The sequence below is a fragment of the Lissotriton helveticus genome, chromosome 6 (assembly GCF_964261635.1).
Source record: "Lissotriton helveticus chromosome 6, aLisHel1.1, whole genome shotgun sequence".
Lineage (NCBI taxonomy): Eukaryota > Metazoa > Chordata > Amphibia > Caudata > Salamandridae > Lissotriton > Lissotriton helveticus.
This window is the reverse complement of record NC_136067.1, coordinates 1,231,748,417-1,231,766,048: the sequence shown is the minus strand read 5'-3', so window position 1 is coordinate 1,231,766,048 and position 17,632 is coordinate 1,231,748,417. Positions and strand designations below refer to the sequence as shown.

Genomic DNA, 17,632 nt, shown 5'->3' with positions numbered 1-17,632 from the left:
GTGTTCTTGGGTATCTCTTTAGGAACAATTTGTCTCTCCTAACAGACCTTGTTTTATGGCCCCTGTCAGGTTCTGTAACTCATGTTCTGAAGGAGGTAGCCTCTAAGGGATGCACTTTTAGCTTCGAGACGCCCATATTCTTTATTAGAACAGTGGAAATGAGAACCGTGAAGATCTGGCAAAGCGAGGCATATCTGCAAGTCCTCATACCCTTAATCTCCACCCACCTTTCAAGAAACTTAGCCGTGGACATGGCAAGATTCAGGCATTGCCCTTTAAGGATCTATACACGGAGACATTCTCTAATTTGCATGTTGTTACCACCAGCAGCCAACAAACTTGTGTATTGGAACTGGGCACTCGAGAGAGCAGGGAATCCTTCCAGAAGCACCTCCTGGGTGAGGCAGATGGGGAGGAAGAAAGGGAACTTCCATTGCTCTCTTATTGCCAAAGCCCCAGCATAGCTGTTTTTCACGGGCCAGAGCAGGCTTGTGGCCTATGGGAAGGCAGGTTAGAGTACCTCTGCCATGGAAGTTGTAACCTCTGTCTGTGTACTATATGAAAAGCATAAACAGCTATGATTCTCACTCTGTGCTATGACTACTATATAGTATTAGTGAAACAGAACAAGTGAAGGAAAAAACAAAGTAACTCAAATAACAGCCATCCTAAAACAATGCTGTCCAGCAATCTCTTTCACTTAGTCACCCACCCGCACGTCACTGTGCAGGGTGGAGTTCCCCCCATCCCGGCCCTGAAGGCCCGTGAAGTAGGACAGACGCACGCACTCTACTAATAAGGGCTTTCTTTAAGTGTAAGGCTCTGAAGCGTTTCTTAATTGACAAGGATTTAGTTTTAACAAAACTAAGTCACACTCGTTTTATTTGCCCCGGGGAGTTACCGTGACCGTTGGGGAGAGTCCAACCTTCATTGCTACCTCTGAGCTCAGCAGTTTGTTGTGCTGTGTCACCTAGCTACATGACACTTCCACCGACCCCACACAGATCCTTCCTCGTTGTCAGTCTCCCCCAATTGTAGCTCTCCTTAACACCCACCCCCCATAAATCAGTTTCCTTCATTTGCTAACATTGTTGTCCGACCCTATTTCCTTTCAGTTTCAGGTAATAAACTTGTACTAATGAGGTAAAAAGTTTTGCTTAGACCGTGGTAATCAGTGTAAAACTGACAAAGTAAGGAAATTATACTGTTACGAAATGTAGCGCTTTACACGGCGTAATTTGCCCTTTTTTTCCCCACAATTTTGTCATCTCTGCTGCGTAATTTGCGCTTCCCCTATTTGTAATTCCAGACCAATTTAACCCACATCCCCCCTCGCTGGTGCACAGCAGACCCTGGGGCCTTGTAAGCCTACAGTTAGAAGAGCCGACAAGTTGCTTTCACAGTAACTCCGTCATGCTGCTGTCAGTCATCCTTTTAACGTTTGTTCTGTGACTGTTTTGTAACCTTGTGGTGTTGCCGGGCTGATGCGAACAGGTTGTCTCCTTCTAATCCTTATCAGTACCACACACTCCCACCCCACGGCTTCCGTTCTTCAGTCTTGGCCTCCTTTTGGTGTTTGACTGCACACCCTGAACTTTAATTTTGTTATTTGACAGCTATAGTTGTTTCATTTGTGCCTCTCCTCTTTTGGCTGCTCTAAAGCGAGCGGAGCGGCTGGTGGTTTCCTTTGCCCCCACATATAGAAAGCTGTGGTCTTGGAATGCTTCTGCCCTGGTGTGCCAGCCAGCAATGCAATAGGTCTCGCATTTGCAAAAACTATTGGCATAGTAAATGGCAATGCCTTTTATTTATGTTTTAAAAATCAACACATAAATAAAGGCATTGTCATTTACAATGCCAATAGCTCAAACTCTTGTAAACGCGAGACCTATTGCATTGCAAATGCTTGTTTAAGAGCTGCCTGCTTGCCTCTAGATCTTTCCATTACTCTTCGGTAGCCTGCTCAGTTGATGGGGGTGCAATGTCCTGATGCTGGCCTTATCCTTCAGGAACTGAGGTGAACACAGTGGTGAAGGCAATATTAGCAACTAACATTTGGAAATGCCATTTTTTGGGGGGATTCAATTCAAGCATAAACACTGCTCTAGTAATCTACAGTACAAGTATGATGCAAAAAGGTACTGTACAGTACCAAAGAATAAAATCAATTTTCCACATTTTCATCTAAATACTCCATTTATAATCTGTGGTATAAAATATTCCCCATTGTCCTGTTTTCAAGTCCTACGTGCTGGGGGTTTTGTGCCGAAGTTTGCTTGGCGTGTTGACGGGTATTTCTTCTTTTTACTGTATAATAAACAAGTTATATATCCTAATATTGCTAATGATGAATCTGATCAGCAAAGTGAGCCTTGTTGACAGGGTTAACATATTCTCTTATCATTGTTCTGTTATTATTTAAAGGCACAAAACCAAATCCGGTCTTTTGAGGAAACTGTGGAGAAGTTGAAATTGGAACTCCAAAACACTGATCAGGTTTGAGTTCAGAATATAAACTTCTTATCTCTGAATCTCCTGCGTCCACAAGTACAAAAAGAAAACTTGAACATGGTTTCCAATGCACCTGCATTAAAATGAGCAATTGCAAAACCAGTTATATTCTGTGTCAAAACTATCTTTTAGGACAGGCTCCACCCACCACTTTTCTGAACATTGCATTGTGTGTCGCACACATACCTAAAAAACAGACACTCACCCTCTCTCACACACTCTCGCAGGGACATACGTTCACGCACACACACCCTCACACAGACACGCACTCACACACACACACACACACACACACACACACACACACACACACACGCGCGCACCCACCCACCCACAAATAAACACACACTTCCACACCCACTCTCTCTCCTTTTACACTTAAAATATAATTGCAATAAGAGAGAATAATGGCAGTTTTAAAGGGTTGAATGATAGCACTCTAATTTGGAAATTAGTGATTGAATTCGCAATGGAAACAGTGAACTCACTTGATGATTTAGGGATTTTGTATTTTCTGCACTTCGACTAAAAAAAATGTGTTCGGAAGAACTTACCCTTTACCTTGCCGTGAAATAATGTAGATTTTCTTTCCGTAGTTGAAGGAATGCATCACCCTCTTGGAGTCTCAGCTAGATGCTCAGATGAACTCCGCCAGCTCAGTGTGCCAGAACTATTCACAGGAAGTTGAAAGTGTAAGTGTGAGTTTGAGTGATGGAGCAACATGCAGCATACGTTAAAGGAGATGCATTCTAATGGCCGATTTACAAAACTTTTTCTACAAGTAGTTTTGTTTTACTCAGTTTAAGTATGCCTTGGTCATGAATGTCCAGGAGCAAGACTAACTTTCTCACGATTTCCAAGAGCAAGCGTATCTTGCTCCTCGCAACTACTGAAAGAGTTTCGTGGAATCATGCATGGTTTTCACTGTTACCAGTGCTTTAAATGGAAATAATAGAAGTGCTGGTACTCACTCTACTGGGTACCTGTTTGCTCATGAGAAGTGCCAGTACTTTCCCATTAAATGTATTGCAGCAGACGCGAGAAGTGCAAGCACTCTCCTTTTCAAATTGAAGAAGTGCAGGTACTTAGTACCGGACAACATCTTCCCATTCAAAGCACTGACTGTAATTCGCACAAAAGGAAGAAGTAAGGCATAAATACTCAGAGAAATTGTTGTATTTTACACAAGCATTAAATTATGCTGCTCAGTTCTTCCCACAGTTCTACTTGCCTGAACACAGCAAGAGTTGGGGGAACACTGTGACATGGTTGGGGGATGCTGACTGCCCTGTTAAAACAACTGGTAATTACTAGGGGTTAAATCATTGCACAGAAATAGTCGCACTTACTTTGTTGGTCTCTCGCTTAATAGCACAGTCTCTGGACAATTGGAAAACGATCTTAGTTAACAGTGCGGCAAGTAGAAATATATGTCCATATGCACATTAACCCGAAGTAACTTTCTGTAAAATTGTTTTCTGAGACTGTTATTGAGTTGTGGTTTGAAACTATCAGTGTAACAAATAATATGAAATACTTCACTTGATGTTGCAAGTTTAAGGTAATACATTGTTATTTTTAAAGTTACGGCAGCTTCTTCAGGAATCGCAGGAACAGCTTGAGTCCGCAAAAAATGAAGCACGGAAGCAAAGCAAAGAACTTTCTTTGGTAATGTCATTTAATGTTAACTATTTACGCAATTAAAACCCAATTTTTCATTTTGTTTTCCTTTACTCATAACAGCGACACAGACTAACAGATTTTTACGGAACTTTCGAAAACGTTTGGTATGCCCAGGTACTTGGATACCAAAAGCTGTTAAGATTGCAATATGAACTGGATTTTTCTATAATTGCCTTTTACCAGCAAATTAGCAGACTATATACATTTTAGCACTTTAAATGCTAAGGTTTTCCTCCCTCTGTGCAGAGCCGTTTTCTATATTTTGGGTAGATAGAACTTAAGCCTTCAGAAAATTTTCTACATATGGGGATTCAAAATGTACCCTTTGGTTTGTGGTGCCTCCTGAAAGAAATAAAAAAAACTGCAAATATGTGGGAAAAGCCATACAAGAAAGATTTTGTGCCCTCAATATGGCACCAAGTTTGTTGTATGAAGATCGCTCATTTGCAGGAGTAGACTGAACTAAATCGAAATCATTTTCACCACAGTATTTGTATTATTCTTAGTGGGGGCTAATAGTTCCTAATTTTGACATTACTGTCCATTTTAATTGTGTAGAGGAAAGGAGAATATACATAGAAAGCTATATGTTTCTGGAAAGTAGACACAGTTCTTAATCCAGCAAGTTGTCATTTATGTAGATTGCTCATGGTTTTCACACCTAAATTAATCGTTGAAAAGAAAAATAGTGAAGAAGCAGTAAAAAATATGTAGGTGTTTTCATCCGTTTTTTCACTAAAGGTTGATCCATAAAAGTGAAAAAAAGTTACGTCTGTCAGATGCTTGTTGAGATTCATAGTGTTTGTTTGTTGTCCAATAGGGGATAGTCTGGCTTAAGGATCACTACAATTGTTTCCATCAGTAGGTCGCAGGGAAGTCTTCTCCTTTCAAATGCACCCTCATACGTCATGAAGAGGTGTGGGATCAATAGAGAAAAGTATATTTAGAAAGGCCTAGAGGGGAAACCCCATTGGAGCCCAGGGTCTTCCTGTTAGGCATAGATGAGATTGCTTGCTGGATCTCCTCTGCTGTAATTGAAAAATCTAGGTCCTTGCTCTCTGCTGCCAAACGAAATCTCAGGGGCAGATCCAGATGATAGGATGATCTCACTCAGTGGGAGGAGGTTCCAGCCGAGCGTACAGAGTTTTAAAGTGCCAGCCAAACTCCCTCTCCAGGTGGTCTGCCCCTCTAACTGTTATCTGGTTTGAGGTCCTCAGTTTGGCCACTAAACTGCCGGGGTGTTCCGCAGATGTGTGAGCCATAGAAGTAGTTTGCCTGCTTTACCTCCCATCTCATATGTCCTCCTCTGAGACTTTAGCCGACCAAGTTGTGCTGTAGCTAAGAGCTTCCGTAGTAATGTTGTCGTCTGGTTCCTATAAATCTATAAAGGATCTGCTCGTTTAGACAACATAAACTGTGGGTCTGGTGTTCAGACTGATTCTAAACCCCCCCACCGGATATGTTCACCAGTATACCAGCTAGCTCACAGTGCCTCTATGAATCTCTCTTACCAAGGAGAGCATAGTTTCTGGTAACTATCGAACATGACAACCCCTTCCCCTCTGGGATTGTGAAAACAGTACAGTGCTTTTCGCTCAGTCACTCTTGCTCATTTTTGTCTTCTGATAGATACACAGAATAAACTATGGGGACGTTTTCAATAAGCATTTATTGAACCAGCGTCATTCTAGTGTAAAATATTTGTGCGGCAACAACCAAAAGACAGAAACAGATAAAACGATTCTAGGCACCAAAAGAGTAAATGGCTGGTAGATGTCTACCATAATGCTAAAAAAATAGATATATGCAGGTATATAGATGCATGGCAATAATAATGCGTACTCCTAGGATGCTAACCCTAACGAGATGTACCTAGCATGTATGTAGGTGTATAGCCAAGAATCCCCCTAGGATAAATTCAACCCCATTACCTGGTGTGGGAGAACGAAGGACCACGACTCTGTCTCGAGAATGACGCACCCCAAGGGATGTCAGACCACTGCGTGCTAGAGTGTCGGTGTGTAGGAACCTCAGCGTCTTGCGTCAGTGTGTCAGCATGGAAGTCTTTTCTCCTCTGCCTGCCCCAACAAAGATATGGTGTTTATATACCCAAAAGGTTCCCTCAGGGGTTCTACCTTGCTGTGTCATGTCGGCTGTGGATGATGAAAGGGATGACCCTTATACATAGTTATTATGCAGAAGATGGTATACCTGCTGTGATTCTGAGGAATCCTCATGCATAATAAATGAGGCTAGTTTTTGGGGGAACCACACAACATTTATGCAGTACCTAACTAGGTAAAAGGTCAATACCAAAAACTCATATGTAGTACAATGACATGAAAAATGTAGGTGAAAGGTTAGGTGACTACCCAGGCCTATCTTGGGGTACATTACAAATCATAACCGTGTGAAGCGGGCCTGATCAAGTCTAAGTTACATGTCGGTTGCAGGAGAGGCCAGCATTGCATTGCCTAGTTGTGCGATCTCACTCTCAACATAGAGCAGTTCACTCTCCCTGTGTTTAGTTTTCCAGTGGATGTATGAGCAAGCCCATCCTCTTAGGACTGTTTTGAAACCTAGCATGGTTGGTGTAGAAGACTCTACCCCTTTCAAGCTAAAAGTAATCAGTGATTGTAGTTCAGAGCTGTTCCCTACATTTACTATCCAAGATGTACCAGGCATTTGGCCGCCCTGGTCACTGACCCACCGCCACCCACTGTCAACAACACCATGTGGGATCCAAAAGGCCTCTTGGGAGTATATGCATCTGGGTAATGTACCTCTTAGGAAGGAATCAGTAAGTAGTCTATTCAGGAAGCAGTACCATTTTGGGAGGGGTTGTATGTATATTGTCTTTCTGGTTTGTTGTGTTATCTCCAGATAAACAACAGTCCCAGCGCGTTGGCCCATATCTGAAGGGGCGTGGATCAAGGAGCCTGTGAAAGATAATTTGTGCCCTGCAGTGGGTCTATTACCACATTAAAGTTCCCCCTTTTGGTGTAAACCCGGTGAGGCGGTAGTTAACAGTTGTGATAACTTCCCCAGGGTCGAGTTTAGCAGGTGTGTGGGACGTATACATTACCAAGCAAACATGCCAACCCCTCCTTAGTCCCAAATATCATCTCAAACCGCCCAAGGGGGTCAGTGTGGACTTTATGTACCACCAAAGGGTATATTTTCCTGAGAAATCTTGCCACTCCTCTAGAGCCCCTAGTGTGTCCAGAATGATATAACCTCGAGTAGCCATGTCTTCCTAAGAAGGAACATTCTGTGCCCAGCAAGTGTCTCCTGCAGCATAAGAACCACTGGGTGTTGTCTTTTAGCATAGGCGATGATAGCCCCCTGTTCAGTGTTATAATTCAGCCTGTTCCCATTCCAAGTGACTATGGTGTGCCCCTCTCCCCCACTCCCGAGGGTACCGCAGCTAGGACTGAAACCATTGTTACTGGTGTTGCAAGATGTGTCTGAAGGTGACCTGTGTTAGCTCCGGCACATTGAATATGGTAAACAAAACCAAGGAAACTCAATCAAACCCCAGAATTAGTGCTGCAACCAGCAGTAACCTAACACCCTTCCCTCCTTCCTCCCTACGCCCTCCATGAGGCATCTGTCGCCCAAAGAAAAAACTCCACAGTAACACCCAACAACAAATAATAACAATTCAGGGGGTAGGTTTGCCATGGCACCCTGTCTGTGGCACCAATCAACGCACTGTGTCCACAGGTTATGAGGACCCAAGTGGCCAATGTAGACCATTATACCTCCTCCTCTGCTTGTCTGGGGAGCCTTCTACTGACGTCGGTCATAGTTGCTTAATACAGCATCACCTCCTTCGATCTGTGTCTTTTGCCTGTTTTCTCTTGGTGCACTGGTGTAACTGTCACCATGAGTTGGTGGCTGGGTCTTTGCATGGTGTAGGTAGAGGTAATTATCACCTGACCAAAGTTTGAGTGTTGCTCTGGCAGGACAAGGCTCTCGCTGGGGTGTCAAATAACCATGTTAGGTCATTGTAGATGTATTATATAGTGCAAACTAGACATGAAGGTATCGGAGCACTTTATATGAGCACCAGTTACGTTACAGACGGGTACATTCATTTTTTGTTTTTTTTTAGACACAGGGAGATTAAGTGATTTGCCCAGAATCACAGGATGTTGAGCATCCCTGCCGACACTCTAACCAGGTTCCCCAACTTCGAGGTCGACTGCCCTAGCCATTAGACCACATTCTCTCCCCAAGGTGCACTGGGTATTGCAGTATATACTTAACTTGCATGGCTCTGAGGTTCTCCTTGACCGCTTGGACGGTCCAATGCTGCTGGTGAACTTTCATTGCGTAGTCCAGAAAAAACACAACCTTGGCCCCACCACATAGCAGTCTGCCCAATTACAAAGCTTCTCTGAGGATGACATATTTACAACAAGGGGTGGTGAGGGACAGAGTCTCTGAATTAAGCAGAATACTCTCACCCAGTCAAGAGATCAGGGCTAGATCCAACACCGTTTTTTAGCTCACTGCACCATCCCAGTTTCAGAACCTGGCTGTATGCAAATTAGTCTGTTCCTGTCCCAGTGCATGATGGGAACAGGGCAAACCAAACTACAAAAGCCAATTCTTACACTGGGAAGGAAACAAGCTTCCGGGGACCGGTTTCTGGCATTACAGCCGTCTTCGGCCCGGCTTGCTTGAATCCTGATGGTGCAATGAGCAAGGGACTCATGTCTGAGTATACCCTTCCACGCTTAGGGTGGACAAAAATATTTACAACAAGGGGTGGTGAGGGACAGAGTCTCTGAATTAAGCAGAATACTCTCACCCAGTCAAGAGATCAGGGCTAGATCCAACACCATTTTTTAGCTCACTGCACCATCCCAGTTTCAGAACCTGGCTGTATGCAAATTAGTCTGTTCCTGTCCCAGTGCATGATGGGAACAGGGCAAACCAAACTACAAAAGCCAATTCTTACACTGGGAAGGAAACAAGCTTCCGGGGACCGGTTTCTGGCATTGCAGCCGTCTTCGGCCCGGCTTGCTTGAATCCTGATGGTGCAATGAGCAAGGGACTCATGTCTGAGTATACCCTTCCACGCTTAGGGTGGACAAAAATATTTACAACAAGGGGTGGTGAGGGACAGAGTCTCTGAATTAAGCAGAATACTCTCACCCAGTCAAGAGATCAGGGCTAGATCCAACACCGTTTTTTAGCTCACTGCACCATCCCAGTTTCAGAACCTGGCTGTATGCAAATTAGTCTGTTCCTGTCCCAGTGCATGATGGGAACAGGGCAAACCAAACTACAAAAGCCAATTCTTACACTGGGAAGGAAACAAGCTTCCGGGGACCGGTTTCTGGCATTACAGCCGTCTTCGGCCCGGCTTGCTTGAATCCTGATGGTGCAATGAGCAAGGGACTCATGTCTGAGTATACCCTTCCACGCTTAGGGTGGACAAAAATATTTACAACAAGGGGTGGTGAGGGACAGAGTCTCTGAATTAAGCAGAATACTCTCACCCAGTCAAGAGATCGGGGCTAGATCCAACACCGTTTTTTAGCTCACTGCACCATCCCAGTTTCAGAACCTGGCTGTATGCAAATTAGTCTGTTCCTGTCCCAGTGCATGATGGGAACAGGGCAAACCAAACTACAAAAGCCAATTCTTACACTGGGAAGGAAACAAGCTTCCGGGGACCGGTTTCTGGCATTACAGCCGTCTTCGGCCCGGCTTGCTTGAATCCTGATGGTGCAATGAGCAAGGGACTCATGTCTGAGTATACCCTTCCACGCTTAGGGTGGACAAAAATATTTACAACAAGGGGTGGTGAGGGACAGAGTCTCTGAATTAAGCAGAATACTCTCACCCAGTCAAGAGATCAGGGCTAGATCCAACACCGTTTTTTAGCTCACTGCACCATCCCAGTTTCAGAACCTGGCTGTATGCAAATTAGTCTGAGGATGACATCTTTGTCCACAAAGTTTAAGATCTTTGCAATGATTGGTCTCAGGAATGCTCCTGGGGGCAGCCTTGCTGCCAAAGACATATGCGCGCACTCCACCAAAAAACATGTACACAATTTCGATTTTGGGAGCCATGATTGGAGCCAGTCTGGTGTGAAGCTTCTGGGACAGGGTCCTTAAATACCCTCAGGAATCCCAACTATGCAGATTTTGTTTCTTCTCGATCTGTCCTAGCCTCAAATTGCCCCACCCTCTGTTGGAGTGTCACAAGCGTGGTTGGTAAGGGTTTGATCGGGTCTTCAACTTAAGAAAGCCACCCTTCCTCCTTTGTTACCTGCTTGACTGTGTTGCAGAGGTCCTGGCAGAGCAGGGACAGGTCTAGACTTAGTATGCCAATCATGCCCTCATGTGAAGTTCTCGAATCTTGTATGGCCTGGAGTATGGAGGAGGTAGAGGCTGTTCGAGCACTGGCAGGCAATGACCCCTCCACATGAGTCTCTTGTTTATCCTCCATGGGTCAGGTGAACTTGGCTGTCTTCCCCTGGGTTGGGGTCGCTGCTCTATTTTTGCCCATGATGTCCTGCAAGTCTTTTAAGATTGACTGGACTTAATTTGTGGACCTCTGTACGGGACCACCCCCAGAAGTGTTATCCAACAAAATGTTCCACTGTCCACCGCTAATGCCTCCTCTTCAAGACTGGCCGGCAAGAACTCTGGCTTGTGGGGGCCCAGGCTATTCACATGGTGGCCCCCACTGCTAGCATCACTGCCCAGGCCCACAACATTGTGTTCTCCCAGGGAGGCGGTGGGGGCTTCTCACCTCCAGTCTCGACCTCTGATTGCAGCGCTGCCTGGAACTTCAAACAGTTGCTGCAAAGTTCGCCGCATTCACTGCCTGCCATGCCCCTCAAAGGTAGGCCAGTCAGGCACTGCTAGCCCCAACTCACACCTCTCTCTCTCTCTCTCCTCTTGTTCCCTCTAATGCTTAAGGCACCAGTGTCGCTGTATCGGCAAGGGGCCACGGCTGTAGGCCCCTTGCTCTCCTCTGGAAGGTCACTGTTCTCCAATTGGCGGTGCCTGCTCCTCTCACTGCGTGGGCTCCTTGTTGTAGGTCGGAACTCCATTCAGGGCCCCACGACCAGAGGAATGGGGATTGCTTGTGCCTGAAGGAGACAGCAAAACCATTCCTTGTATCTCCACACCAGCCTGTGTCCACAAGCTCAAGAATATGCCGGATTGCACGGGGGTCGGCAGTGAATTTCAGAATTTTTGGACCGCCATCTTTGCCAATTGACCATTCACATATCATGCTAATTCTACTTGACTTTGTAAATTTAATTCCCTGTTGTACATAACCTAAATTCCTTGAATCAGTCCTGCTTTTATGACTGGTCCAGTTTTAATAACATCAAACTTTTCCACTGTCAGTTGGTCATTGTATCCTATGGAAAAGCGTTGAGACAACACAGATATTCATGCCAGTTTGATTCTGCTGTGCTATAGTGTTAGTGTGAGATATTTTCAGTGATTATTCCTTAAATTTTACAAACACTAATGTTCAACTGAATTTTACTTTAAAGAACATTTTTTGTTACAACTTGAAAGTTGCCCAGTAATGTTTGAACTGCTATGTCACTATACTATTTACAATATTCCACAAACCCTCACATTTTGTAATGAAAGTTTTTTTGATACTTGATCATTGTTATTGGCACCTTAAAGGTATGCCGGCCTCCGGCAATTTCATGTATTGAGCAACGCTTGCTGATCCTTGTTTCAGGTCAGACAACATTTGAGTGAGATGAAGATTCATGTACATGACGAAGAAGTAGTTGTGTCACAGGCTGCCCAAACTGAGCAAGAACCTGGCGAGGTTAGGGTGGTGAGACATTATTTTCCCAAGTGCTTTGTCTCACACTCTGCATGTGCATGACATTTCACTTTCTTTATGTTATGACTTCAACATTTTTTCCCACAGTTTTAAGTTGTATATATGTTTTCTATGTATAATATTTCTTGTCCCACATAATGGAGGGACGCTTATAACACCTATAACACCTTTACCTAACCGCATGATTACGTTCAAGACCCAATAAAGATATTAATGGGTTTTGAAACTTTCATTAAAAAGTATGTGTTGAAAGTTTACTTGTTTCTAGAGCAACATGTGCAAGCCTATTCATGAGTACAAGTTTAATTTGTGGTTGACCTTTCTCCACTTAACCATTGTGAATATTGCCAGTTAAGGCACAGCAATTCTTTCAGTTAGGAATAACTGATCAGTAATTAAAAGTTATGTTTGCTGCTTTTGTAAATTGCAGAAGGAAGCCTATGCCTCTCAAATAGATTGTGATTTTAAAATGTAATTATTGATAGTTCTCATTTTGCTGTTTGACATCTTTTAACAGCTACTGCTTTAGCCTTCCTAATGCACTGTCTTCAGTAGCAGGGTGGATAAAGAATGAAAACATGAGCTGCACTGTTGACTTGAGACTGAGTGTTTTTTGAGATCCAAAACTAATATATAAGAGAAAGACCCAAAAGGTGACAATGAATTAGGACAATAAAATGCAAGATAGTCCAAGAGCTCCACAGATGTTAAGTTGCAACAACCCATGAGAATGTTCTGGATATTTAGAAGGCAAACCAGTGATAGCTTTTGTGGCTTAAATGTTTTCTTTATATATTTCAAAACAGCCATCCTACATAGACTGTTCAGAAAAAATCTTACTTCAATTACAGTTCTTAAGTTTTGAGGGGAAAACAAATCGCACAGTGTTTAATAATCTGCGTTGATTCATTGTCCCCCAAAACTCCGCTCTGCTTGATAGCTAACTGATCCTTTTTCAAACTGTTAGCTTTATTGAGATTTGAGTTTTCTATTTTTTCACCTACATTACGGGATTGTTGAAGCATTAGTCCATTTTGAACTGGTCTATGACAACACGCTTTATGCTAGATAACAGCTTGCTGGCTTCAGTACTGATCACCAACCTAATATAGCTGTTGATGATGATTGCTGTTTGGCTCTCAGAAAATCAATTGCATCTCAGTACTTTATGCAGGGTCTGAGTGAAGCCAGGATGGCTCTATAGATTTGCTTCCTGGCTTACAACGTAATTAAATCTGGAAGATTAGATATTTTACTTAAATGCCTAGTGAAGTGCTTATCACTAGAAAATCAGCAGCACAAACTAGTGCTGGTAAATACATATATTTCTTTGTTGACCATGCTACCATGGAGATACATATATGAAGAAATAATACAGCTCCAAATGAATAATCATTGGCAATGCCTTGTGGTCTTGCTTACATTTACATACAGGAGAGACCGATTAACATTGCCAGTGCTTGTTAATGAATGCTAACTAGTCACTGATCATTTTAAAGCAGTAGAAATACCCATTAAACTATTGAATCCACTTATTTATTATTTATTTATTATTTGCATTTGTAGGGCGCAGCAGCTACCCAAAAAGGGTTTCCCGGCGCCAAGCCAGACAAGGTGCAGAGATAGGGCAGCGGAGGAATTATTGGTTAAAGAGCCAGGTCTTAAGAGCTCTGCGGATGTAAATAGTTTCATTACGGATAGCAAGAGCATTCCAGAGGGATGGGCCCAGGTAGGAAAAGAATCTACCGCCCATCCTGGCGAGTTTAAACCTGGGTACAGTGAATTTACAGAGTGTTGCAGACCGCAAATTATGCGTGGGCAAGTAGGGGCGTACAAGGGATTGCAAATAAAGAGGTGCTATGCCGGTTTTTATCTTGAACATGTAGCTCAGGGCCTTGAACTTGATTCGGTTCTCCACCCTTAGCCAGTGTAAGTCGCAAAGGTACCCAGAAATGGGAGTTGCTCTGGGAACTCTACACAGAAGTCTAGCTGCGGAGTTCTGTACCAGCTGCAATCTACGAATTACCACCTTGTTGGAGCCAAGATACAGGATGTTTCCATAGTCAAGCCGGCAGGTGATGAGGGCATGAACCACTGTTTTTTGGGTAGAGATTGGCAGCATCCAGATGATCTTCCTGAGCCATTTTAGGATGATAAAGCAGACTGCGGTAACTTTGACTGCTTGATGGTTCATGGTCCGGGAGTCATCAATGGTTACGCCCAAGTTGCGGACAAGGCTAGAGGGTTTCGGGACAGCACCCATCTCGGGTGGCCAATGAAGTGGGTCCCAGAGATCTTTCTTCTTTCCCAAGATCAAGACCTTAGTTTTCTCACCATTCAACTTGAGGTAGTTGTTTTTCATCCATTTAGCGATTTCCCCAAGACCCTGCTGAAGGAGAGATGGAGTACTGGGGTCGGAGTTAGAAAGAGAGAAAATGATCTGTGAATCGTCAGCGTATGAAAAAAGTGTCAGACCGGTTTGTTCTGCTACATCAGCGAAAGGTCTGACGTATAAATTAAAACGTAGTGGGCTCAAGATAGAGCCCTGGGGTACCCCATAGGGTGATGAGTGAGTGTCAGAGCTGCTTGTGGCAGAAATAATTTGCAGGGTGCGGCTGCCCAGAAAGGAAATGATCCAATTTAGAGCTGATCCATGGTTCTACTTACTATATCTAAGTTTTCTGTTGTCACTTACTTGTAATTCACTACTCCCAGCTTTTGTTTCATCCTATTAGGTCTCTTCTCTTGCTACAGCAAAACAGTTGAGTAACACTGTAGACCTATTCCAAGTGTAGTGATTCAAACTATTGGATAAGCACAATTTCTAAGATTTAACCTGCAAACAAAAAGCGTATCCTTCAGGAGCTTCCTGTGTCTAGTCTCAATCGTCAAGTAACTTGCCTTATGTTCACTGTGGTAATCCATAGCGTTTTTTTTCTAATTATTAAAATTCTCCAAACATCTTTTTAGTAATAGATGTGCCTACAAGGAAAAACATGTATTGCACTTTGATATATTGGTTTGCATGTTGACTGTGTTTTGTTTAGATTTTATTTTTCTCAAGGTATTTTTGCTTTTGCTTAGTTGAAAGCACATCTGGAGCAAACAGAAGCAAGTCTGAATGAAGAGCAAACACTGAGGGAGAAATTAGCCGAAGAGTTTGATGAGGTACTAAATGAAGGCATTTATTGAATGATCTTGCCTTGATAGTTGTGTTTTGTTAATATGCACACAAAGTAAACATGTAGATTGAGAAGTGTGTAAGTTATGATGCATGTGTCATTAACAGTATTTGAACTTTAATCATGTGAAATGGCTGCTGTATTGGCTTATAGTCTTCCTTGTAATAAGGTGATATTTTTTGACACATTGCTGAAGTGAGGTCAAGAGGTGCTGTAACCATATAACTCCCATCCGAACCTAGACAACATTGTGGTGTGTTGCAATGTTTGTACTTCTAAAAGTTAATCATTTTTCATCCGTGAATGTCAGAAACATTTGTACGAAAAGATGTTGTCCCTAGCGTGCCTTGTCCGAAAGGGTGGGGGCCGTATGCTAGAATTGCTAACTTCTCTGTAAAGCATCCAGAGCAGTGGTCTCACACACAGAAAATATCCAGAAACCAAGAGATTAAATATCCCAGTATGTATTGCTGTTTCTGTTTTACATTCAGTACACATAATAAATTGCAACCTCAGGGGTTCTACCTTGCTGTATCATGTTGGCCGAGGATGATGAAAGGGATGACCCTTATACATAGTTATTATGCAGAAGATGGTAATCCTGCTGTGATTCTGAGAATCCTCATGCATAATAAATGAGGCTAGTTTTGGGGGGAACCACACAACATTTATGCAGTACCTAACTATGTGAAAGGTCAATACCAAAAACCATTACGTAGCACAATGACAGGTACAATGTAGGTGAAAGGTTAGGTGACTATCCAGGCCTATCTTGGGGTACATTACAAATCATAACAGTGTGAAGCGGGCCTGATCAAGACTAAGCCACATATCTGATGCAGTAGAGCCCACCATCGCATGGTCTAGTTTTGTGATCTCACTCTCAACACAGAGCAGCTCACTCTCCCTGTGTTTAGTTTTCCAGCGGATGTATGAGCAAGCCCATCCTCTAAGGACTGTTGGAAATCTAGCATGGTTGGTGAGAACACTGTACCCCTTTTAAGCTAAAAGTAATCTGTGATTGTAGTTCAGAGTTGTTCCGTACATTCACCATCCAAGATGTACCAGGCATTTGGCTGCCCTGGTCACTGACCCACCGCCACCCACTGTCCTCAACACCAATGAGTGATCCAAAAGGCCTCTTGGGAGAATATGCATCTGGGTGATGTATCTTAGGAAGGAATCAGGAAGTAGTCTATTCAGGAAGCAGTACCATATTGGGAGGGGTTGTATGTATATTGTCTTTCTGGTTTGTTGTGTTATCTCCAGATGAACAACAGTCCCAGCGTATTGGCCCATATCCGAAGGGGCATGGATTGGGGAGCCTGTGAAAGAGAATGTGTGCCATGCAATGGGTCTATCACCACAAAAAGTTCCCCCTTTCGGTAGAAAGCTTGGTGAGGCGGTACTTAACAGTTGTGATAGTGCCTCCAGGGTCGCGTTTAGTAGGTGTGTGGGGCGTATACACTACCAAGCAACCATGCCAACCCCTCCATAGTTCCAAATATCATCTTAAACCGCCCAAGGTGATCAGTGTGGACTGCATGTACCACCAAGGGGAACATTTTCCTGAGCAATATTGCCACTCCTCTAGAGCCCCTAGTGTGTCCTGAATGATATAACCTAGAGTAGCCATGTCTTCCTAAGAAGGAACATTCTGTGCCCAGCAAGTGTCTCCCGCAACATAAGAACCACTGGGTATTGTCTTTTAGCATAGGCGATGGTAGCCCCCTGTTCAGTGTTATAATTCAGCCTGTTCCCATTCCAAGTAACTATGGTGTGCCCCTCTTCCACCTCCCAAGGATCCCGCAGCTAGGACTGAAACCATTGTAACTGGTTTTGCAAGATGTGTGTCTGAGGGTGACTTGTGTTAGGTCCGGCACATTGAATATGGTTAACAAAACCAAGGAAACTCAATCAAAACCCTGATTTAGTGCTGCAACCAGTAGCGACAAACACCCTTCCCACCTTCCTCCCTAAACCCCCCCCATGAGGCATCTGTCGCCCAAAGAAAAAACTCAACTGTAAAACCCAACAACGAATAATAACAATTCAGGGGGCAGGTTTGCCATGTCACCCCGTCTGTAGCACCATTCAACGCGCTGTGTCCACAGGTTATGAGGGCCCAAGTGGCCAATGTAGACCATTATACCTCCTCCTCTGCTTGTCTTGGGCGCCTTCTAGTGACGTTGGTCGTAGTTGCTTAATACAGCATCACCTTCTCTGATCTGTGTCTTTGCCTGTTTTCTCCTGGTGCTCCGGTGTAACTGTCACCATGAGGTGGTGGCTGGGTCGATGCATTGGGTAGCTAGAGATCAAATATCCCAGTATGTATTGCTGTTTTACTTTTGGTCATGGCACTCAGTACACATAACAAATTGCAACCAGCATACAAGAGGTACCACACT

General features: G+C 43.7%; 1 protein-coding gene across 6 annotated transcripts in view; it reads left to right on the top strand.

Moving 5' to 3' along the window:
- The window catches only part of RRBP1 (ribosome binding protein 1), a 292,620-nt gene that overhangs the window by 258,162 nt on the left and 16,826 nt on the right, over positions 1–17,632 (top strand). For 2 of the 6 annotated variants that reach the window (XM_078648942.1, XM_078648943.1), the window contains exons 25-29: positions 2,425–2,496; positions 3,108–3,203; positions 4,096–4,179; positions 11,932–12,024; positions 15,127–15,210. In XM_078648942.1, coding sequence (XP_078505068.1) covers positions 2,425–2,496; positions 3,108–3,203; positions 4,096–4,179; positions 11,932–12,024; positions 15,127–15,210 — 429 coding nt within the window. Of the gene's footprint in view, positions 1–2,424; positions 2,497–3,107; positions 3,204–4,095; positions 4,180–11,931; positions 12,034–15,126; positions 15,211–17,632 lie in introns of all 6 variants that reach the window. The other 4 variants (XM_078648940.1, XM_078648941.1, XM_078648944.1 and 1 more) reach the window with 2 other exon arrangements.